We start from the raw sequence: 22,300 nt of genomic DNA, 5'->3' as shown, positions 1-22,300 counted from the left end.
TGTAGCAATTGTGACGCAGGTCAATACAGCGTGACAGTATCTTAAATAGATAATTAGTAATCTTGATATAGGTTTTTCTTTTTCCCTGCTCTGTTTTCTCTTTGTCCCCCCCCCCCCCCCGCTCTGTCTGCCTCTGTCTCTGTCGCCTTTCCAAGCCTCAAAAAAAGTCACCCTCTAATGCATCCCCAAGACCCTCTGTGGAAAATGAGAGGCTTTAGCGTTGCCAAGGCAACACTTTAACACAGGCAGAACTAGTGAAAGGGAAGCCATTGATCGTTACCTTTAGCCATCCTATTGAGGACCATGTCAATCAGAATGTAAGTCCCACTCCTGCCAGCTCCATCGCTGTAGAGAGTCAGAGAGAGAGAGATCATTAATGGGCAGAGTAAAGCTCACCATGCTTCAATCTGGATGTTTTCTTATAAGGAAACAAATTGCTCATTTGCATCTGCAGAGAGGCTGTGAGTATATTTAACCACAAATTAGTCCATGTAGAGGGATAAACATGGCTCCATCTGCTTCAGATCTGATATCACAGGTAAAACGGAATCCCTAAGTAGCAAAAATCAATAAGAATCCTTCATATTCCTGAAATAACTGAATATTTGTTGTTCCAATAAATGTGATTATGCTAAACCTTTGCACATTAGTGCATGTGTGGTCTTGAGACTAGCTTGGCTGTCGGGGAGAGGGGGAATGGTTTCTGAGGCACACTGGGGACAAAGGCTTTTAAATGCATGCACCTCAGGAGCAGAGGAAAGGTTGAGAGGCCAGGGGCGGTTCGAGAACAGCTTTTGGAGAGCCTTGCTTTTCCATTACTCCAGAGATAGTCTTATGAAAAGCCTCCCTTTGTGCCCACCGGCCATTCAATGGCTCTGCATGTTAATTGCAAACAAGGCGTGCACATCTCTCTAATAAAGGCAGGGCCAATAAAACAGGAGAGCGGCCTGAGCACTACTGCTTCATTAATCCACTGCTAGACACTCGGTCGGTGCAGCTCCCTCAGAGGGGGAGCACGCCGCCTGGCCCACGCATGACTTAACAGGATGTGACTATTAAAAGTGGTCCGACAGATACCTGGTGTTTAATATAAACCAATCAAGTCCAGTTAACTAACTCAACCAAATGGGAAGTGTCTTTGACGGAGTGTCTTTGTGCCACACTACTATTTCCATTAGGACACTGCCAGTGGAATAAACAGCCGCTCCCACATAGAGTAAATGAACTGAGCCGGCTTAAATAAACAGCCTCTCCCCTCCGATACACGACAAACATTGACTATCCCAATGCAGCAGGGCAAGCCATTGTCACAAGGTTCAAACAGTTATACTTGCCTGCAGTGAACAATTATTGGGCAAGATCGACCCCGGTAGCACTTGTTAACCTTTCTGAAATTAAAAAAAAAAAGAAGAAGAAATTGGATGTTATTGTTATCAGGCTGCTGAGTGATATCCTGAAATCGATTCTTTCAGCTGAATAATAACTGACAATTAGAATCAAATGTGACTCATGAGGGATTACAATCATCAAAGGAACAAACAGGATCCTGAGAGATGAACCCCTCCCTGTCAATCAATCACCTTAATCTGAGGACAGACGGAGAAATCTGTGTCACACCACTTAAATAAATTGAGCATTATTTTCACATGGCATTATTGTGACATGTGGATGATGGATGTGGTGGTGTGATGTTGTGATTGCCGACCGCCGACGCATTAACCCCAGCCAATTATGAATGTTATACACCACAGGCACTGTGAAGGCCAACAAGCCTTTTCACACCCTGCTGTTGCCATGGAAACTGACTACACTGGGAGCTTCCGCTTCTTTCCAATCCTCCCAGTGACTACAAGAAAATATCTAAATATCTCATCATATCTCTGGTAAACTGAATCTGTCCACTATTTTTTTTTTTGAATTTTTGAATCACTTAAACATGAAGTTTCTTAGGAATATGTAAAAAACCCCAAAAACGCTTAACACAGCTTTCAACTTGAATCAAATATTTTTTCATTATTTTTGAATGTTGTATGCATGGGTTTTCTAGTGCATTTGGACTGAACTACAACTGTGAACTGCATTTCCCATGAGTACTTGCATGACAGACATCCTGTCATTCTGTGTAATGCAATTCCCTTTTGTCATTTGACTTGAAAAAGCCTTTAGTGACATAAAGCTCAGTTTCATCATTTAAATATTTGCATTTGACATCTCCACAGCTGTATATGATGTGATGGAACAGGCAGATTTGATTCCGTCTACCGAGGGAGATTTTTTTTGGTTTGTTTATTTGTTTGTTTGTTTGTTTTGACAGATTCGTCACCATTGTGAAATAGCATATTTATTAATTTCTAAGGAAATACTTCAGAGACCTTTCTGAAAAATCAGGAATATGTATAATATTTTTTAGAAAATTTTGAAGACATGTTTGATGGTTCTAGCTGTGGATTTAAATTTCTTAACACTGCAAAACTGGGCTCTTTTTTAATGTAATTTCTTCTGAAATGTTCTATGAACTTAATGGGGGGGGGGGGGGTCTGATGCACTTCTGACACTTTTAGAAATACTGAATGGTTCCAGTTGTGGACTTGAATTTCTTTCACTTCCCAGGACAGGGTACTTTAAATAATTGTCAAGGAAATATTACACAGACACAGATTTGATAAAAAGTTCCGAGCTACTGGCCAACATCAAGCTCTGTTGTCCGTGTCCATTTCTAGTTTGTAGGAGTTGAGCGTTACTTATTTTTCTGGAGAAACAACAATCATTTACATTTCAACTGATGTTTCAAAGATGCTGAATTTCATAATGAGAAAATACCCTCTTGTCAAAGAGCATACAGAGATGGCCGGAGTTCCCATGCAAGCCAGAGGAAGGAGCAGTGAGAGCAGGAGGTGGGAGAAAGAGTCAGGAGTGAGAGAGTGCACAGGCCTGGCTGAGGAGACACAGTTTCCAATGATCACTTTTGTGACTATGCAACTGGGCTCATATTACTAGCTGCAACATCACAAAAATGACACTGGCAACCGCAAAATACCAAGTTGGTCGAAACCATAAAACTGTGAGTACGTGGTGTGGATCTGCGACCTCTGAGTCACGTGATGGAGGGTCAGAGAGCTTTGGAGCTTCCCAATAACCAACAGCAGCAATGTGGGTGTTGGGGGGGGGGGGGGGGATCTCAACAGCAGGGCATGGTATCAAAACACAGGACAATCTTACACACAGTTTCTTTAATAAATACAACTACAAGCTACACCCAGTTTAATTTGAAACACACCAAAGCACATCCTGTATTTCTCTAATCTGCATTCTACAAATCAGATGCATCTATTCTCATTGGAAGGGCTTTTCCTGTCCCTCCTGGGTCTCCCAGAAGGGCTTTTGCTGTTCTTCTGCCAGAGCACATTATATGCAGAATGAGTGAGGTTTTTCGCTCACTAGCTCCCACCCCCTCCCCTTCCATGTTTTTAGTGAGACAGCTCTCATTTAATTGGGTGTTTGAGGTTTTTTTTTTCTTTTTTTCTTTTCTTGTCTTTTCTTCCCAAGCCAAGCCAGGCAGTGCGGGACTGTTAATTTGCTGCATCACATGTGCTTGCGGGAGGTGAGGGAAATAGGCCCAGGATGAAAGGGAAAGTACAGAAACACAGTCCTTATTAGATCAACCATTCTGGAGGACACCAAAAGGCAGACGGGCAAAAAAGGGGGAAGATGGACCAGAGAGGCGCTGACAGAATACGAGGGAAGGTGAACAAGCTCAGTTGCAAAGGTGGCCTGTCTGTGAAGTCTACAGTGACCCAGGTTCTCCACTTTACCTGCGGAAGTCTAACAGGGTCCGGGCCATGTTGGGAATCCCACGGTCCATCCAGGACAGGAAGTGGAACTGTGTGACCGTGCGTGTCTCGTTGGTCTGCAGGTTCTTCAGATAGAAGCTTCGTACCAGGAAGTCATCGCACCAGATGTGCTCCGACACCAAGTTCACCTTAATATACACGATAAAATATTTAACAATGCCATTCATACTATTGAACAAATCACTTCATAACAATAAACACATGTAACCCAGGGAAATGACCCAGATGTAGCTCTGCTCGATCCAGTCATGCAGAGAGTTGGAGTTTTATGTGGCTCTAACTAACCACTATAGGTGTAAATATGTTTTATCGTGATGTGATTATTACATTGATTCTTTGAACATTCGATATCAGAAAGTCTGCGATGATACATTTTCGATCAAGTTCTATTCAGGGGCCTGTGATCGATACGAACCCATGGCGAGAAATGACAAACAGTTATTCTTTTTTAAAAAGAATCAAATAAAGCTGTCGGTGGGGTTGTGGATAAGATAAAGCAGATGTGCCACGGGAATTTCAAAATAAAGGCATCGAATGTCAGATTTTGAATTAAGTAAGTTGTCTCGTTGGTCTTTGAATCAGTGATCGTTACAGATGGATAAATCCATAGTTACAAACTGTCCTGTCCTGTCCTGACAACTCATTTCTGTTTCATAATGTTTCTATTCCAAAACTACCTGCGGGATACACTTTTTTTGCGAGACAACTGATGGCACCCTCAACTACCTGGTTTTGTATTTTTATGGTAACTGTGTATCTACAGGATTGCTGGAAGTGATGTTTCACCGTACTTGTATGGTGACAATAAAGCATCGGATCGGATTTCAGTGGACTGGCATTCATTCTGAAAGACTTTCGCCCTTAAGGTCTCTTTCCTCTCTTAGTTTTAGAGATGACACATGAATAGTCTGTCTGTGTTTCCTACCTTGATACACTATTCATCAATCCCCATGCTACCTTTCAAACCACTGCAGGTATTTGTCGCTGACATTTTGCCTACGATTCATGGTGAATGAATTCTTGTAGTGGCAAAACACTCAAAATGACATTTGGAAAACTCTTATGTCCCTCTTAAAAGTTTTTACGAGGGGATACAATAAAGTGAGTGAGGTCTGCAGGTGAAATTGTGTTGCAAAGGAAGCAAACATCTGAAAAGCCCAAATTATCTGCATGGCTAAATGCAACTCCAGCTAAATGAGAGGCTGACTTTCCAAACGCTGCACCATCTCTTCATACCTCGTAGATGTGGTAGACATCCGATCCTTCATCGGGCCAATAGTGGTGGCACTGCTTCACTCCATTCTCAGAGAGCGGGGTCAGCATCACAATGACCACGCAGCCGCTCTCCCACACCATCTGCATGCCGGCAGAGAGACGCGTCACACCTCCAGAGACAACAGTCCTCTCGTATATTAGAGCAGCACTCATATGTAGCTGAAGTGCACCACTAGGAGCAGCACATTAGCATTACAGGCAGCATTGTATTAGAGTGAAATTGATTCCTAATCTCGGTCCAGGAAGTATGAATAAATGTCACTTCTCCACGTGTGACAAATGATAAATGTTGGGTCGAGCAGCAGGAGGGCGCGCTGTGTGTTGCCCTCTCTCAGGCGTCGCAGCGACATCACAACATCTACAGCGCCGTTGCTCCATTTCATCTGATCACAATCTAATGTGTCCTTGGGACAAAATACAGGCCCATGGCAGCCATTAGGAAAATGAGGAGGAAACTCCGGTTTTATGATTGCTATAAAAACACAATGGCCTTGACTATACACTAATCGCAAGCTTCTGTAATCCAGCCTTGTGGACATATTACATGCCAAGTGCGCCAGACTGTGATGAGATTAGGCAAGGTGCTAATGTGGGGGAATATGATCTATTTCGTCTTGTAGGGTTTGGTCAAGCTTTTTTCTTATTTCCATCTAGCAAAAAGGCAATTCTCCTCTCATTTAAAAAAAAAATACAATAAACACTTTTCAGTCTCCCAAAATACATATCTCAATTTCATCATTTGCAGAGGGGAGGGAGGCAGAATACTAAACCCCTCAAATGATGGAAGTTGCTGCTCTTTTTGCAATGAATTCTGATGAGAAGTGAGCAGGGGAGCTGAGGGAAGAGCCAACGATGGATGGAGGAACAGAGGACAGGTGCTCAGTGTGTCAGTCAAACTCCATCCATCCATCCGTTTTATTCCGCTTTTCTAGTTAAGGGGGGGCTGGAGCCTATCCCAGTAGCTTTTGGGCGAGAGGCAGGGTTCACCCTGGACAGGTCGCCAGTCCATCACAGGGCCAACACATATAGACAGACAACCATTCACACTCACAGTCACACCTACGGTCAATTTAGAGTATCAATCAGCCTCGTCCCCTCTTGATGTCTTTGGACTGTGGAGGAAGCTGGAGTACCAGAGAGAACCCACACAGAAAGATCCCGTGCTGGAGCCGGGGCTTGAACCCGGAACCCTCTTGCTGTGAGGCGACAGTGCTAAACACTGCACCACTGTGCCGCCCTCAGTCAAACTCATTTTCCTATATTTTTTTTGTGTAGAGTTGAGTTAATGGCTAAAGAGCCCATCGGTTTCCTTAGATAATGGATATGCATTAATTCACCTGCCAAAACAAACAAACAACCACGATGATAATTATCAGATGCTTTTTGTACAAACACAGAAAACACGTCACCTTTCATTCATTTTGGATGTGGTGTAGCTAATTAACAAGCACTTTTCAGATTAAAATCTACTGAGTTTTTGTGTTTTTAATTAGCTGGACACTGTGTTTGCACAGCATTTGTGGGCAGCTTTTGAGTTTAAAAAGCAAAATAACGAGGAAAAACATACTTTTTTTTGGACTACACATGGTCTCTGCTCTTGTCTGTGCAAGTCAGCACAATCATAATGATTTCAAATGAGTTGTGATGCTGAGTGCAAGCCCAGCTGGTCTGCCAGGATTTATGCTTCACACTCCTACATCCTGGTCACGGTGAGCACAGCTACTTCACCATATGGAGGTGATGGGCTCACTAATGACTACAGTGGTGTCCTATTAACACATAGGAATAGCATTAGGCCACCCTGCACGACTTCATGCATGTCTCCACACATGCTAGCATGTTTCACAGTAGCCTATATCCAGTGGTTAATGCTAATACAGTCTCACACCTCTGGACGAGGGAAGCTGAGTGAACACCAGCTGTTGTAAACAAGCTCTTGTGAGCGTGTGGTTCTGATCATCATAGAATAAAAAGTGGGCTGTTTATAGAACCTATTCAAACATTTATTGATAAGTAGCAGGAGCCTCATCACTTCACTCCTCATTTATTGCCTTTAAAGCTCTACTACTGCATTGGAACCACTGTGCTAAGCTTCTATTTTTCATAGAAATATGTTGTGATCTCTGGAAAGCCCACTCAGGATTGTTGTAAAAGCACAAGGGATATTTTTAACCAGTTTGTTGACTCTAAAGCTTTGTTTTCTCTATCCACAGAAAGATGGTCGCATGCATACAGTGTCATATTAGTACACTGTATGCATGTTTCTTTTCACTATCTTGTATTTTCATACAAATTCAGATATATTTATCTGATTATAAAGGTTACGGGGCCAGTGCACATGCAAAGCTGATTATCAACTGCTCCTAGACATGTTTGACAGCCTCAAAAGACACATGAAGTACTTTTAATCATGGACACCCATACTTCAGGCAAAGCAGGAGAAAGTAGGGCCACACAACTGGATCTTGGTCTTTTAAATCATTTTCTTTTTCAAGGTAGGGTCTCATTTTGACTCATTTTGCTTGCTGATCAACAAGAGTAGTTCATACAAAAAAATATTTTCATCCAGTATTCCAGAAATCGTTTCACAAGATTCCAAAATTCTGCTTCTGTGTAAAATAGTGCTTGGTGAATTTTTTTTTTTTTTTTAGCAAAACATAGCAGTCTTAGTAACTGTAACTTTTAATAAAAACATATAAATGAGGCTACATTACTACAGCAGTCCCTATTTTCCACAGAATTGCCACCATTTCTGAAACACCAAAGATCTAGACATTCTTTTCTAGGACAAAGATGAAGGCATCACAATCACTCAGGAATCACACAAAACTGATGAGTAACGCACACACACACACACACACACACACACACACACACACACACACACACACACACACACACACACACACACACACACACACACACACACAGGTGCAGGTCGACCATGGCTGTTCTAAATCTCCATTGCACTGGAAACAAAACAGTAAAAAAGATGAAAGACGGACACTGATAGAAGATGAGTCCTACCTGCCAGAAGTCCGCCACAGTCGAGGGAAGTGGACCCTGGGAGGCGATGTAAGTAGGGTTGCGAGGGTCATGGTCCATCTGGGGGAGAGGGAGAGACAGAGAGAGGGAGAGTGAGAGAGAGAACAGTGTGACAGTGTTTGGCGGCTGAAAATATACTGTCTGGGTTAAGACTTCCATCAAAGCCTCCATCTGGATGGAGGAACAAGAGCAGAAAACAAACTTCTCCTCTCTGCCATTTGTCTCCTTCTTTCCTGTCACTCATTCATAAATTGACCCACTCAGCTTTTCGTCCATTTTGTCCTGAAAAACTGGTCGAGTTAAAGGAAACTGGCATATAAAAGAAGATCCCAGTTGAGGCTGCACACAAATTTGTGAGATTTGATTTGTATGCTGCCTTTTATTCTGAGCTTTTTGTTTAAATGTTAAAGATCTGTCTCCTTTCATACAATTTTTGCATAAATACACTCAAGAAAACCTTGGAGTTTGCAGTATTTTCCATAAATTTCATGGAAAGATGAGACTCTAGTGTTGTTCCTTCACCCACGTCTGTTGGTTCGTTTGTCTGACAGCAGGATTACGCCCTTCCATTTCATCCATGCAACTTGCTGCAAACAGAAAGATGAATGGCTCTTTTTGAAGGATAATGTTGCTTTTGACAAGGTTTCCTCCATCATATTGGACAAATAGGCTTTGAATTTAAACTTTTATTCTCATTACCTCTGAAAACTCAGCTCGGCTTCATTTTCCTTCAACAGTGTCCCAACGTAGCCTTCAGAAAGAACGTTTCTCTACAGATTGTTCAAGAAACACCAGATCAAGGTGGGACTTGAAGCCTGGAGACACTTGATTTCAGTGACTTGATTGAGTAAGTGTCAAAATCAACAATCACAATTTATTGAGCAAATTTTTCCACATACCCTGAAGTATTTGCGGCAAAATATTTTGCAAGAGGAGAAAAGTTTAGTATAACGACATGGTCTTTGTGTATTTCTGGGAATATCACAACAAAACTACTGATATGTGTTCTTAATTCAGAGATACTGCACATTCAGTATCTATTGCTATTGCAGATCTTCCACAGATAGTGTGACAGAATATTTGCCTGTGGACTTGTCAATGAGAAACTTCCACAAGGTCTCAAAGTGCAGAGTCATACAAAATCATTCTGTGCATATACATATATATACTGTATATATCTATATATCTATATCACTGAAACTCTGTGTATGTATTCATTTATGCATGTTCTGAACATCTTTTTGAATACATGGTTGTATTTTTCTTGCTCACAGGCCTTGACTTGCACCGACAGCTAAATAATCGCAGCACGTTTCTTGGTGGCTTTTATATTACCATAGCACTCTTCTTCCCTCACATTTAATATCCTCAACAACAGGATTAATTTCTTAATGCTTCACATGGCTGCTTAAAACCAGACATACGTGAGGAACTTCAATTTAAAATCACAAAATTAAAAACATTTTTTATTGTTATTATTTATCTCATGTCAGGAATTTATTTTCATTATGGGGGATTAAATTGTTTTCTCAATAAAATCTACTTCCAGCCAGCGATAAGACAGACACAACTAAACGCAGCGGTCTTAACGTGTTCATTTTATCATCCTTTGAGGTACACTAAGTCTTTGTTGCTGTTTAGTTGCGTTGATAAACAGGTTTGTATTATTAGAAATGATCTGCGATTACAGTCATGGAACATGTCAGACAGCAGGTGGGTGTTGAAGATGTAACTAAATGGTCATAAGCTGGGTGATACTGGCTAGTTTATGGTAGAAAAACAATACAGAAAACAGCCAGTGCTTTACTTTGGTAAAACATGTTCAATTTCATCCCTCCTGGTTAAAATTCATGTGGTTTTGCAACAATAAAAAAAAAACAACATTGAAATGAAAGGGTGGTGCCGAATGCCGGTGCTGCCACTCCATTTGGCCAATCTCAAGGACACAGACATGCTGTAGCTGTGTGCTGACATCCCTGCATGAATACTAAAGCGCAAACATGAAAGAGTAGTCCTGCTATTCAGCTGTCCTCCCCTTGCCATTGTTGGGAGAAGATAGACTACAAAAAAAGGCAAAGAAGTTCTCTTTGGTTTGAAGTAAAATGGCTTGCAGCTGAAATAGCTTGCACAAATCTTTCCAGCCAGAGAAGGGTCTCAACTTCCAACACCTCGCTGTAGCACCTTGATCCTTATATAAGAACGATTCCTCGCAAGCAGAATACAAGAAAACAAACCTGAAAGCAATGCAGCGTCTGATTTAAAAGGGGGGCCAGACAAGACTGGGCAGCTTTGACCACATTTTGTTCATTCTTCAGAGCCACTCCTCACACTAATGAGCTAATGATGCCTTTATACACACACGCACACACACACACACACACACACACACACACACATATATGTATGTATGTGTGTGTGTGTGTGTGTGTGTGCATATATATGTATGTATGTATGTGTGTGTGTGTGCATATATATGTATGTGTGCGTGTATATATATATATACACACACACACACAATATATGTATGTATGTATGTATGGGGGTGTGTGTGTGTGTGTGTGTGTGTGTGGGAGGACTTTGTGAACAAGCATTGACCATTATCCAAGCCTTGTGTGTCGCCCTTCGCTTTGCAAGGAGCTTGGATCGCCCCTTTGCCTTCGCCTCTGACCCAGAATTCCCAGAAAGAGGCGACAGATTATTTTCTCGTAGGCCACTGCCCTGAAGCTAATGAGGAGGAAGAAGCCACATTGACAGACATAATTATCACAGTTTTGCTGGGCTCAGCCAGGGGTCTCTTTTGTGTTGTAATTACTGTCCTTTCATCCGCACAGTGCTTCATCCGCCACCCATCTTCGGCATCTATTTTTTTTCTTTTCTTTTGGACTATGCCCTTATTTTACACCTCTTTCAAATCACTTTTTCTTCAAATGTACTCCCTTGATAGATTAGCTCATATTATCAAACTATGCTAAGATTGAAAATGTCACATTACAGCAGTGTTTAAATAAGCCAAAAACCTCCATGAATATGCCATCAGAGGAAATTGAGGCATAAATAGAGCTTCTTAAAGTCTCCATTGTTTGTTTCTGAGGAGTAATAGGCTTTTAGTGCAGCTGTGTGTGCCTCCCTCATCTATCTCCTCCGAAATTCTGGCACTGTATTTGAAATGCATAGTTTCCTGTTCCCTTTGATGGAATCCCTTTTCAGCAGCCTCGGGGGAAATCAGAACTGGCAATGTTTAGGGGGGGAAAATACTTAAAAAAAATAACCTTATCCCTCTCCAACATTGAGGTCTTTCTGGATACATCTGAAGATATATTTGTTTAATCACAAATAATGTATATTTCCTTTTCAGTGCAGATAAAAAAAGAGGCTAGGGTGCGGCCATTTTGAAAGCAATAATTCACTGAAGCTCCCAGCATGTAGTTGGGAAAGAAAAAAAAAAAAAAAAAAAAAAAAAAAAAAGATCAATGCACCCGGATCTATGACAAGTCCTTTGAAACTTCCACATCTCAAAGTATCACCAACTCTCAACAGGTGCTCCTGCTACAAAAAAGGCTTCAGAGGTGACAGATATTAGCCATAACACAACCATAATAAATAAACAATACTCACTATTGGGCTGGCATTGATGTAATCGGAGCTGCCGTGGTTATTCTCCGCTTTCAAGGTGATCCTGGAATGATCATCTGTAATGGAGATGCATAATTCATCAACAGTTTTCCACTGTTTTCCTCTCTGCACAATAACAACAGAATTTTGAGCAGCTGCAGAGGAATATGAGAGTGAAAAGGCTGAGGGGTGGAGGGGGCTGCAGTTTCACCACACTTTCATCACACTCACAGACATTTATACTCAAGTCCTGAGTTGCTTCACCTCTCTGTTCCAAGAAAAATGATCAAGAAATTATATCAAAAAGGTCTGTTTTTTTTTAACCGAGTTCAGAAGTCTTTTGCTTTGAATTAAAGTCCCTGAAAGCTTGAAATATTAAGTATTGTTCAGTGTAAACACACAATGTTTAAAAAAAACCATCTTCAGTGATGATTTATGAAAATTTTACCAGTTACATCCGTTAAATCAAAAATTAATCTGCCTCCTCAGGATTGCAAGGCTGTGGTTTGATCAAATGTGTCTGACAGTGACCAAACAACCAACCAAACGTGGCCAAGACCACAATTCAAACGGTGCTGTATCCTGATTGGAGGGAGAACATGAAGTCACTGTTTTCCATCTAAGCCCCACCCACCACATGCCAGGGAGACACACGCACAGTATAATTTGTACATTTGGGGCCACAAATATGTTCATAGCCTTTTATTTTGTCTCTATAATCACTCATAAACTAATTCAATACAAAAAAAGAAAATTTGCAATTATGTGTGGTGTAATGTTATGATTTCATTGGGTGATGAGGACTGATGTTTAGCTATCCTGCTGGTTTATTGTTGCTGGCTGGAGCACATTTCCAAAAACACATCAGCAAGAGAGATGGAGCTGTATAGGATTACAGCATTATTAGGATTATCAGATTTAGAATCTAAAACTTCCAATTGCTGATAAGTTATTTTTAAAAACGTGCAACTTTGACTCTGATCCAGCTGCTCTCTCTCTCTCCCTCCCTCCCTCTCACACCCACATTTCACAAAAAGCATTCAACACTGAAGGACACCATGATGCAGACAGGCAAAGAGGAGAATAGCACTTACAAACAGGAGCATCTCCAGTGAACTTATTTTAGCAAACGTTATTGTGTGACTCACGGGGTGGCTTTGAAGATAGAGTGGCCGTCTAAAAACTAAAGGATTGCTCACTTCCCACAGCCCCCATCATCGTTCTGTGTGTGCGTGCGTGCGTGCATGTGTGTGTGAGAGAGAGAGAGAATCATTGAATGAGGTAACACTGTATTGCCCATTTCAATCCATGTTATAGGTGGTCTACGGTCATGATACTCTGAGCTCATGATAATCTCATGCAGTTTACTTGTATGCAACTGTAAACATTGCCAAATTAATCCATAATTTTGCCAACTGAATAGCTAAAATGGACTTTAATAACATTATTTCTTATCAAGGCCAACCACAACTACAAGTAATATTACTCAAATGTGTTCAAGGGCTTTTTCTTTGTTGTAGAGGGTGGAGAATATTAGATAAAGTGAAACTGCACCAAAAGAATGGAGCAGTGACAGCATCCTAGCTAGCACTACTAAATAAATTTTGAGAACAAGTCAATTTTTTTGAAGAATTTCATTTTTATTGCAAATGCATTTTCTAAATGTTGGGTAATGGTTAATAAAAGCATTCTTCCCTGGAACCTATTCATCTTTGCAGCGTTGTTCTGGCCTTGTCACTAAGTTGATTGTCATAAGAAAGTACCAGATAAAAATAAATCTGAATGTACTCACATACGATCACAGCGTCTGAGCGGTTCCTCTTGGAGTTCTGCTCGTTCTGACCAACGCTGCAGGCGCCGGGCTCAGCCTGGTAGGAGCACAAGGCCTCCCACTCCCGCTCCAGACGGTTCTTGTTCTTTAAGTGGTCCTCCATGTATGACTGAAGGAAAGCAGACGACAACTTAGCTGCTATTTCACATGAAAAAATATATAACAACATTGGATTTTTTCAACTAAATTCAGTCTTTTTTTCTGTATGGTAATTTGGATTTATCGAACAAGAAAACAATTCATCTTTACTATAGGGGAGCTGGTTGGAGATGCTTTATTGTTGTTGTCAGCCAGTAAATAATAGTTAACCCTTGACAACCACTTCTCTTTCAAAGCTATGATGAGGTGTCATGAAACATTACTGTCCTAAGCAGCTGTGTAGCCTAACAACTGAGCAGGGAGGAGACTGCAGAAGATGCAGGTGGGGAAGGTGTGCTAATGTTTGCGTCTTTTGTGTGTTTGACTGAAAAGGGGAAAAAAAATCCACAATTAAGACTCGTGAAAGGTTTGTCTGCACTGGAAATACTTCAGGGGTGTTTCAATCTCGTCCCTCACTGCTTGCACAGCCACTGATAAGATTGTCTGCATTTAAGCTGTCGCTTGGAGAGGACAAAATTGAATTCGCTAGAGAGACAAAGATGGAAAAAGAGAAGGGGGACGGGGAGAAGCGCGCGCACGCGTGTGTGTGTGTGTGTGTGTGCCTGTATTCTCCCAAATCAGGGCAAGTCTTAGGGAGCTTAGAGGCTGTAGCTGGCAAGACAAGTCTCTCTCTCTCTCTTTTTTTTTTTTTTAGTGCGTGCCGTGTTTCGCTTTCTGTCCTGTATCATGGCTCCCCTCCCGACGGGGTTAAATGGTTTAGTCCGCTATTGTGTGAGGCAGAAGATTACAGACTCATAAACTGATGTCAGGGATCAGCTGGCTAATACAATGAAAGTGATACCCAGATGTGTTGGGTTTTATCCCATATTAAAGGCAGTGTAGGTAGGCTGAGCAGCTGAGGTGACACTTCAGTGTTACATTTGACTCATTCACTCAAAAAGCTAAATCCAAATCTTTGCAGGATTCTTACTAGATGACAATCACAAATAAGCTTGTCCAATCTATAATAGGCAATTACCCTTTGATGCTTCGTGACCTCTCTTGCATGCACACAAATTTTAAGAGCATTTCAAATCAAACTAATGATGGAAATCAAAGTTTATTGTTTGAGTTCCAAAGGTTCCACTGATGTCTCCAAATCCACAATGAGAACAGATAATGAAGCTGCATAATGAGAGCACAACATGTTCCCTCTGTCATTTCTAAAATATTGATTTATACTTTGAACTACCACGAACTTTTAATTTAATGCAAAATTTAAAAAGAAAAAATTCTTAAGGAAAATCCAGGAAATGTCAGTTCTAAAACCAGGCGACACACACATGTATTTGCATCTGTGTTGTTGTGCATCGCCTACGCAAACACACATCTCTGTCTTCCCAGGAAAATGACAGCATGCCATTATGGGCACTTGACAGAGCCTGTCACCACGATGCTCTTGTCACCCTGCACAAGTACTCTCTGCTTGCCAGCCTGACAACATTCCACCTCCCTTACCAATATTACATCTCCATGTACTTGATACGTCCACTCTGAATTGCATCCCATTCTATTCAAACGATGCCCTGAATCGATTGCATTCCAAATTCATATTTTCGCAGCTTAATGCGATGCAGCCAGCAGCCCCTTATCAAGCCCTCCTGTTTCTAGGGGGAGGCAGCGGACCATGGCGTATTCCAGAGACAGGGTAACGAAGGTTTAGTGAATGGGGGGATTATGTCTGCCAATCAGAGGGTTGGGATGGGAGGCCTGGGTGTCAGGGAAACAATGTCTAATCCTTCCTAAGCAGTCTCCTCGGCAGCAGAGGGTGCTGGGTGAAATCAGGATGAAGGAACAAGCGAGAGAGCCAGACACAACAGGTAACACATTACTGTCAAGCTCTGCTGTCAAATTAAAACAAACAGTTTGAACAGAGAGCTTTATGATATGATAAATCGTGACGAGAAGTGGAAAAAGGTATTCATATGAGCGTTTGCGTGATAACCAAATTAAATTAAAAAGAGCACATTGTTTTGCTGTACTTTTTTTTATTATTAAATTTGTGAGTAAAAATCACTCAGTGCTGTTCATGCATGTGGTTATTTTCCTTTGCCTGGGTCTATTTTTCTCTCTAATAATTCAACCTAGAGAAAAAAAAAAAGCAACAATAACTATTCATCATTATGAAAAAGTGCTTCAAGCTACATGATTATGGATTTTTCTTTTCTTTTTAAAGGGAGAGGTGATTAAGCCGAGGGGACATTACAACAACAGCAACTGTATCAACATTTTGACCCTGTTTGTGGACAATAGGAAAACACAGGTACAGGATTATTTTGCATGTTTTGAGTGCTGTCCATGGTGCTGAAACTGCAGCAACAAGCCCAGAAATACAGCTACACACAACATATGTTTTCATCATTTTTGACATTTTTAATGATTTATTAGGTAAGGTTTTCCAGTTGAGGAGAGGAGAAATATAAGACAGCAGAGGTGTGTCAAAGCTCTGCAAAACACGGCAGATGACTCAGCACACTGAGGCATCTGATTTCAGTTTTAAAGTGAGAAGTCGTTATGCAAGATTTTTTTGAAGTCATGAGGTGGGGGCGCAATATTGCAGTTCTTTTATCCTGACAGCACCAAAGTCTTGCTGTTGCATAGCCTATGCGTGTGTGTGTGTGTGTGTGTGTGTGTGTGTGTGTGTGTGTGTGTGTGTGTGTAAGAGTTGGTGTGTATGCGCGTGTGAGTGTGTGACGGGCCTCAAAAAAGGACCTCCAGCATGTGCGCTTTGGAAAGTCGGGTATTCATCATCCTTCTCCACACGGTGTGAGCTCCAAAGAGCGAGCGAGGGGAGATGAGAGGAGAGGAGAGCAGAGATGGGAAAATATAGGTCTGAGATCAGTGATAACAAGGCAATCTCACACATGGTTTCGTGTGAGATGGCGGTGGAATTTTAAAGAAGAACCCCTATAGGACATCTCCATGTCAATCATGGCTTGAAAGAGAAGTGAAGGCCCCTGTGTGTTTTACCTTTCTACATTGTAATGCCTATATTGCTGCGGTGGAGAAACGAGGGCTAATAATAACAGCTCCTAGAAATTATTCACAGTGCCTCCTTTGTTATTCCAGGGCTAAATACTTTTCTATTGTCAATGTTTTCAAAAGGGGCTTCACAAACAAGCTTTGACGAGTGCAACAAAACCCATCTATTACCACCAATACAAGGCATTACTCAGATTCACTCTCATTCATTACAGCCTCCCAATATAAAAGCTAGACGTGCAGTGTGATGAATGCTCTCTCCATTAATGGAAACACTGCAAGGCATCTATCCATCTCTTTTATCAAGCTTGTCTCAAATGAATGAAGCGAAAGTTGTGCAAAATTAAAACAATCCATTGTGTGTTCAAGAGTGAAAGCAAAAGCTTTTTCGAACAGAAAAAAAAGAGAGAAAATTATAAAACATCCAAATGACAATCATATGTATAATGATATTTCACTTTTCAGCAGCTCTCATCATGCAAAACAATGTCTGTCTTATTTTGCTGCAGCAGTGGGAGCGACAGAGAAGCAGGACGGAATGATAAAGAGAGAAAAATGACAAAGTAAAGGCAGGGAAATAAAAAGTTGGTGGGGTAAAAAATGAGCCAAGATAAAGAAAGAAGGGGAAAAGAGTGGGAAGAGTGATGGTTCAAAAAACAAAGATAGCAGAGTCGTGAAGGGAAAGAGGTGAGCGAGGAATGAGAGAGACACATCCAAATAGATTAACAGAGACAAATCATTCTGTTGGTTTTCAGCACCGTAATAGATGCAGGATGGGTTTTTTTTTTTTTTTTTTTAAAGAATATAAAGTGAGCTCTCGTAAAACATCAGAATAGTTCCAACCTTTCCAGGACGGACCCCCCTCGAACGCCCCAAGCAAACATGAACATGACGCCACGTGACACTATCCAACCAGCAACATGACAATGTTTAGGTTGTTGTGCTACTGAGTACAGCAGGACTATTTCAACTGCTTTACAGCATACTGTTAGCCAACATTTTTTAAAATTTCATTTCACTTGTTTATCTTTAGGTTTAGCATTTTAACCTATCCTACATATTTTTGTTTCACCCCCATTTTATCTTGAAAGCATTTGTAGCTAGGTTACTGTAGCTAGGTTACTATTACCCAAGCTAGCTTACTGCTACACATTTTTAAATTATCAAGCTAGTTCCGTTTAGCTTAATCAACCAAGCTCGTGTATGACCACCCACATATTCATTATTATTAGCTTACTATTTCAATGTATTTCCCCAAGACTTTAATCACACTATTTCGGTTAATTATGTCATTAAAGTACTGGTTCATAAATTGGGCTAACGACAGCTAACTATTTTTAGCTCACAAATTCACCATTTTTGAAAACATAAAAAATATCTAAGCTGATTTTATCATGGTTGGCTAACCTTTGAATGGTTGACCATTATTTTTAGCCCAGTATTTCCAATGCTATTTAAGCTCACAATGTCAGCCATAAAGTGTATGAGTTAACCAATCAGCTGCTTGTGTTCAGCTAATTGTTTCAGCCTCTCTGCTTCTTTTCTAACTACTTTTATGGAATTAAATTAGTAAACCTTGGACTCAAAGTGTGACATCTGACTTCATAAACAGATTTTGTTTAAAAATATTATTTCCGTATACATTTGTGTTGACACTGCATAGCGTAGGGACACGTGGTCATTTTTATGTCGGATGCTTAGAACCACAAATGCTCTCTGAGGGCCCGAAAAAGAAACCCCACCTCCAACCAGATGCCATTTATTCACATCCTCGCCTCATTTGCCTATTCGTCAATCACACACATTGTTTTTGTGTTCCTCACCAGTATCATGTGACCAGTGGAGATATCCATGTTGGACGGCACTGGCTCCTCACACCAGGAGGAGGTGCTGCTGCGGGTGGACGGACTGGCAGCAGGGCCGTCACTGAACTGGGACGACACACTGTTGAGACGTGAGTGACGGAGCGTCTCTGGCCGCTCGACACGCTCTGATGTCCGGATCGCCATACGCTGGCGACACAGCTCCTAGAAATGACAGGAGATGATGGTGATGTCCTGCGTCATGTCACACACAGGCTCCTCGATAGATCTCCTGCATTTATCTCCTGTTCAGCCACGTAACAATAGTTTTATTTATGTTATATGCTCATCCCTGCTGTTGGGGGTTGAGTTCCTTAAATGCTCCTTGTAAAATCCTGTATCTTGGTTGACTTGATCTGTTCTCACTTCTCTGTAGATTAATGGCTTATCCTCGTGGATTATGGAGCTTATACTAATTATGACAAAAATACATGGCTGAGGAACTCGAGACGATTTACAGAATAAATTCACTATGTCACACCTGGCTGACACACAGGCCTCTGTTGTCATCGTTTAAGACAAGGGGCAAAAAAAAAAACCCCACATAATTTACAGCAAAACCACCACACACTCAATAAACTTAAATCTTACAAAACAAATAATGAGACAATTTCCTTAAACAAAACAGTTTTAAAATAACCAGTGAAGATTGTACTTTATTTTGATTGACATCTCCAGGTTTCCCACACTGCTACAAAGACTTCCAAGTGACTCAGCCTTTCCCGAATCACACCTCACTGCAGTAAAACCACTAGGCATTATCCCATCATACAATAATAAAATATAGCTTTTTTAAAAAAACCAAAAAACTGTATTCTCTCGTCTTCTGCGTATGGAAGACATGCATGCCAGCATTCACACACTTGTATGTTTTCTAGCCTCATCATGTTTGGTTTGAGGAGACAAACCCAGTCATTTCCACAGAATTAATTTCCATACTCGATTAATAACAGTGAGGGTGAGGCAGGCCGGAAAAAATGCCTTGTGAAAGCACATACTATCTCGTGATCTATCATTGTGATATTTCCCTCAGGGGTGCAGGGCCTGCTAAGCCCTGGTCTTGGATCAGCTTTCCCGCCATCAGACTTTAATGATTAGAGCCATGAAGCGGTGCCCTGGGCCTTGGCCTTGGGGCAATATCCAAGTCCACCTCATAATTCATTCTACTTCTCAACACCTCTGCATCTCTGTGCTGCGGTGGAGCCCAGAAGTCATCCCAGAAGAAGACAGGGAGCTCCAGAGAGGGCCAGAGGAGAGACGCGCAAGGCCCGGAGAAAAGCACAGGTTGTGGGATTAGTGTTTGCCTGCAGCCTCCCTCTTTGCAGAAAATCAAACAAACCAAAAGGAAGCAACGTCGAGTTTGCTGCCACCTAACACAGTGTCTTTCAAACATGGAGAGGACACTGACAATGCAGTTAACCCATCCCTAAAGACACCGTAAAAAATGTAACTGACGTTTTAATATTTAAGAAAAACTCATCACAGGGAGATTCATCCCCATTTTCGATTCTCTGTGGCCATTATGACACCACAACACCCCTCCGCTTTCAAAGCAACCCTGTGAAAACCTGATTAAATATTGAAAATGTTAACTCGACATGCAGATAAATGTGTTCTGAGTGCCACACTGGGCACAGCTGAGCCCCAACACTGAAAATCAATACAGCCCAGACTGCCCGTGGCCCTGGAGGAACGGAGGGAATAGGTCACAGTGACGGCGTGTTCCCTGTCTTTCTCTCTCACTCTCTCTCTCTCTCTCTCTCTCTCTCTCTCTCACACACACACACACACACACACACACACGCGCACACACACAAACACAGAGGATTCAGGCTAGGGTGAGCATTGAATAATTGAATTCAGTGGCTATCTATCAGAGCAGCGAGAAAATGCATGAAGAACACAAGAATTGTGAAAGAAACCCAAAAAGAGACATCTCAAGTACACAAAGACACTAATCAGAAGTCGCTAACAGCCAAAAATAATTAGAGCAAGAAGAAAATCACTCCAATAAACCAATGTGAGCGTTTGTTCGTCCAATGGCAGAGCACAGGTTAAGAGTTCTAGCTCCTGATTGGCTAACGGCGAGTAGGCTGGTCTAACCTGATAGGTTGCGGTGGCATCAGTATTGGTGTCAGTCCCCAAGCTGGCCAGCTTCTCTTTCATGCGGAGGTGGGAACGCTGGCGCACACAGAAGAACGTGGCAGACACTGCCAGCGCCACCAGGATGAAGAGCATGCAGAGGACGGAGAGCAGCACGAACTGGCCCGACTCCACCCTGGTCTCCTTCACCACAGGGATCTGGGTCAGGCTGCCCCTCTGGAGGACACACACACAAACAAGAGAGGGGTAACACACTGTCAGAACAGTAAAGGATGATACTCTGTCTCTCGCCTGATTGATGAAGTCATTTTTGATTTACAGCGAGTGCCATATCAAGTCTGCAGTGCATCAATTTCCGCTTGAAGGCTCGTCTTGACTTTCCAATGAAAAAAATGTTGGTGCAACAACGCTGCAAGCATCCTCACCCACCACCACTGTCTGACCAGCCCCACTCATTAGTCAGCTATAACTTATTATATGCATTCACACAATTACCAGCCCCTGCCCTCCACACGGTGCCCCACTATAGATATTTACAATCCCATTTAGTGCTAGTCTGGGGCGGGCTGGCGCTGTGCAGTTACAAGAGGTTGGGATACTAAAAGCTTGTGCTTAATTAGCTCCTCTGGTCCTGAGTTTGGCAGGATTAGGCTCAGGCCCAAGCCATATACTGCTAATGGCTAGCAAGACAGGAAAGACACAGACTGGACCTTCAGACATCCAAATTATGACAAAAAGCCTTTTCAGAACATGCAGAAAGACACGTCCTCAGTACACAGACATGTTTTAATGTGCTGCAATATCACGTAAGAGATTGCAGGTTCAGGAACTGGTGTTGATAATTGGTCCACTCATGGCCATTTACTATAATGATAAATTCCCAATAGGCCTCACTGATACAGAATATTTAGCAGCATAACAGCGATAATTAGAAGCAGTAATTGGGAGGGATAATTAATGATACATGAAATGTTATAGATTTTCTTTGCTGACTGCATACAATTTAGTTCTGTATATAAGTACGGAACTTGTCATATTTTTTGGTCCGCGCACGCTCGCACACACACACAAACCAATAGCTATACATCTGTCAAAGGGCGATATCAATAACAGTGAACAAATGCATCAGGAGCCTCCTAATTACCTGCATGCAATATTGAAAGATTGATGGCTGGAGTGAATCAAATCTACAACATGTGGGGGGGGGGGGGGGGGGGCAGCGCTCTGACATTTAGCCTGAGGGGTCTAATGGGGCGGCTGAAGGATGGCTACATCTTGTTATACCATTTTCAAAACAAGACACTTCACCTCAGACCAGTAACAATGTGGTTTGACCTTGTGGCTCGTAATTGCCAATGTTTTAGTGGTTGTGTGGATGTTCAGGTCTCTTCGATTAGTGTATGGGCCCCGGCGACAGTTTCTTCTGATTGCAATTGCTGTGGTTCAAGCATGTCGTTTCAATCAACCATTAAGAGGTTAGAAACAACTGGGAGTTTTGAAGAGTCTTATATGTGAGTACAGGGGGAGAGGAATGGCCTCAATGCAACGACTCATCTGGTGATCACATGAACATACAGTTAGCAGGAGTGACACTGAGATTG

General features: G+C 41.8%; 1 protein-coding gene across 1 annotated transcript in view; it reads right to left on the bottom strand.

The window, feature by feature from the left end:
- Positions 1 to 22,300, bottom strand: part of ptprn2 (protein tyrosine phosphatase receptor type N2) — a 127,880-nt gene that overhangs the window by 7,277 nt on the left and 98,303 nt on the right. The window contains exons 12-20 of the mRNA XM_086191534.1: positions 20,700 to 20,915; positions 18,558 to 18,761; positions 13,576 to 13,723; positions 11,787 to 11,860; positions 8,154 to 8,231; positions 5,088 to 5,207; positions 3,813 to 3,979; positions 1,335 to 1,388; positions 281 to 345 (exon numbers count right to left, since the gene is read on the bottom strand). Coding sequence (XP_086047660.1) covers positions 281 to 345; positions 1,335 to 1,388; positions 3,813 to 3,979; positions 5,088 to 5,207; positions 8,154 to 8,231; positions 11,787 to 11,860; positions 13,576 to 13,723; positions 18,558 to 18,761; positions 20,700 to 20,915 — 1,126 coding nt within the window. The remainder of the gene's footprint in view (positions 1 to 280; positions 346 to 1,334; positions 1,389 to 3,812; positions 3,980 to 5,087; positions 5,208 to 8,153; positions 8,232 to 11,786; positions 11,861 to 13,575; positions 13,724 to 18,557; positions 18,762 to 20,699; positions 20,916 to 22,300) is intronic.

The sequence above is a fragment of the Aulostomus chinensis genome, chromosome 21 (genome assembly GCF_037954235.1).
Source record: "Aulostomus chinensis isolate RoL2024-O1b breed Wild chromosome 21, RoL_Achi_v1.0, whole genome shotgun sequence".
In the NCBI taxonomy this organism is placed as follows: Eukaryota; Metazoa; Chordata; class Actinopteri; order Syngnathiformes; family Aulostomidae; genus Aulostomus; species Aulostomus chinensis.
The sequence above is the reverse complement of the archived record's forward strand: the minus strand, read 5'-3'. Positions and strand labels throughout refer to the sequence as shown.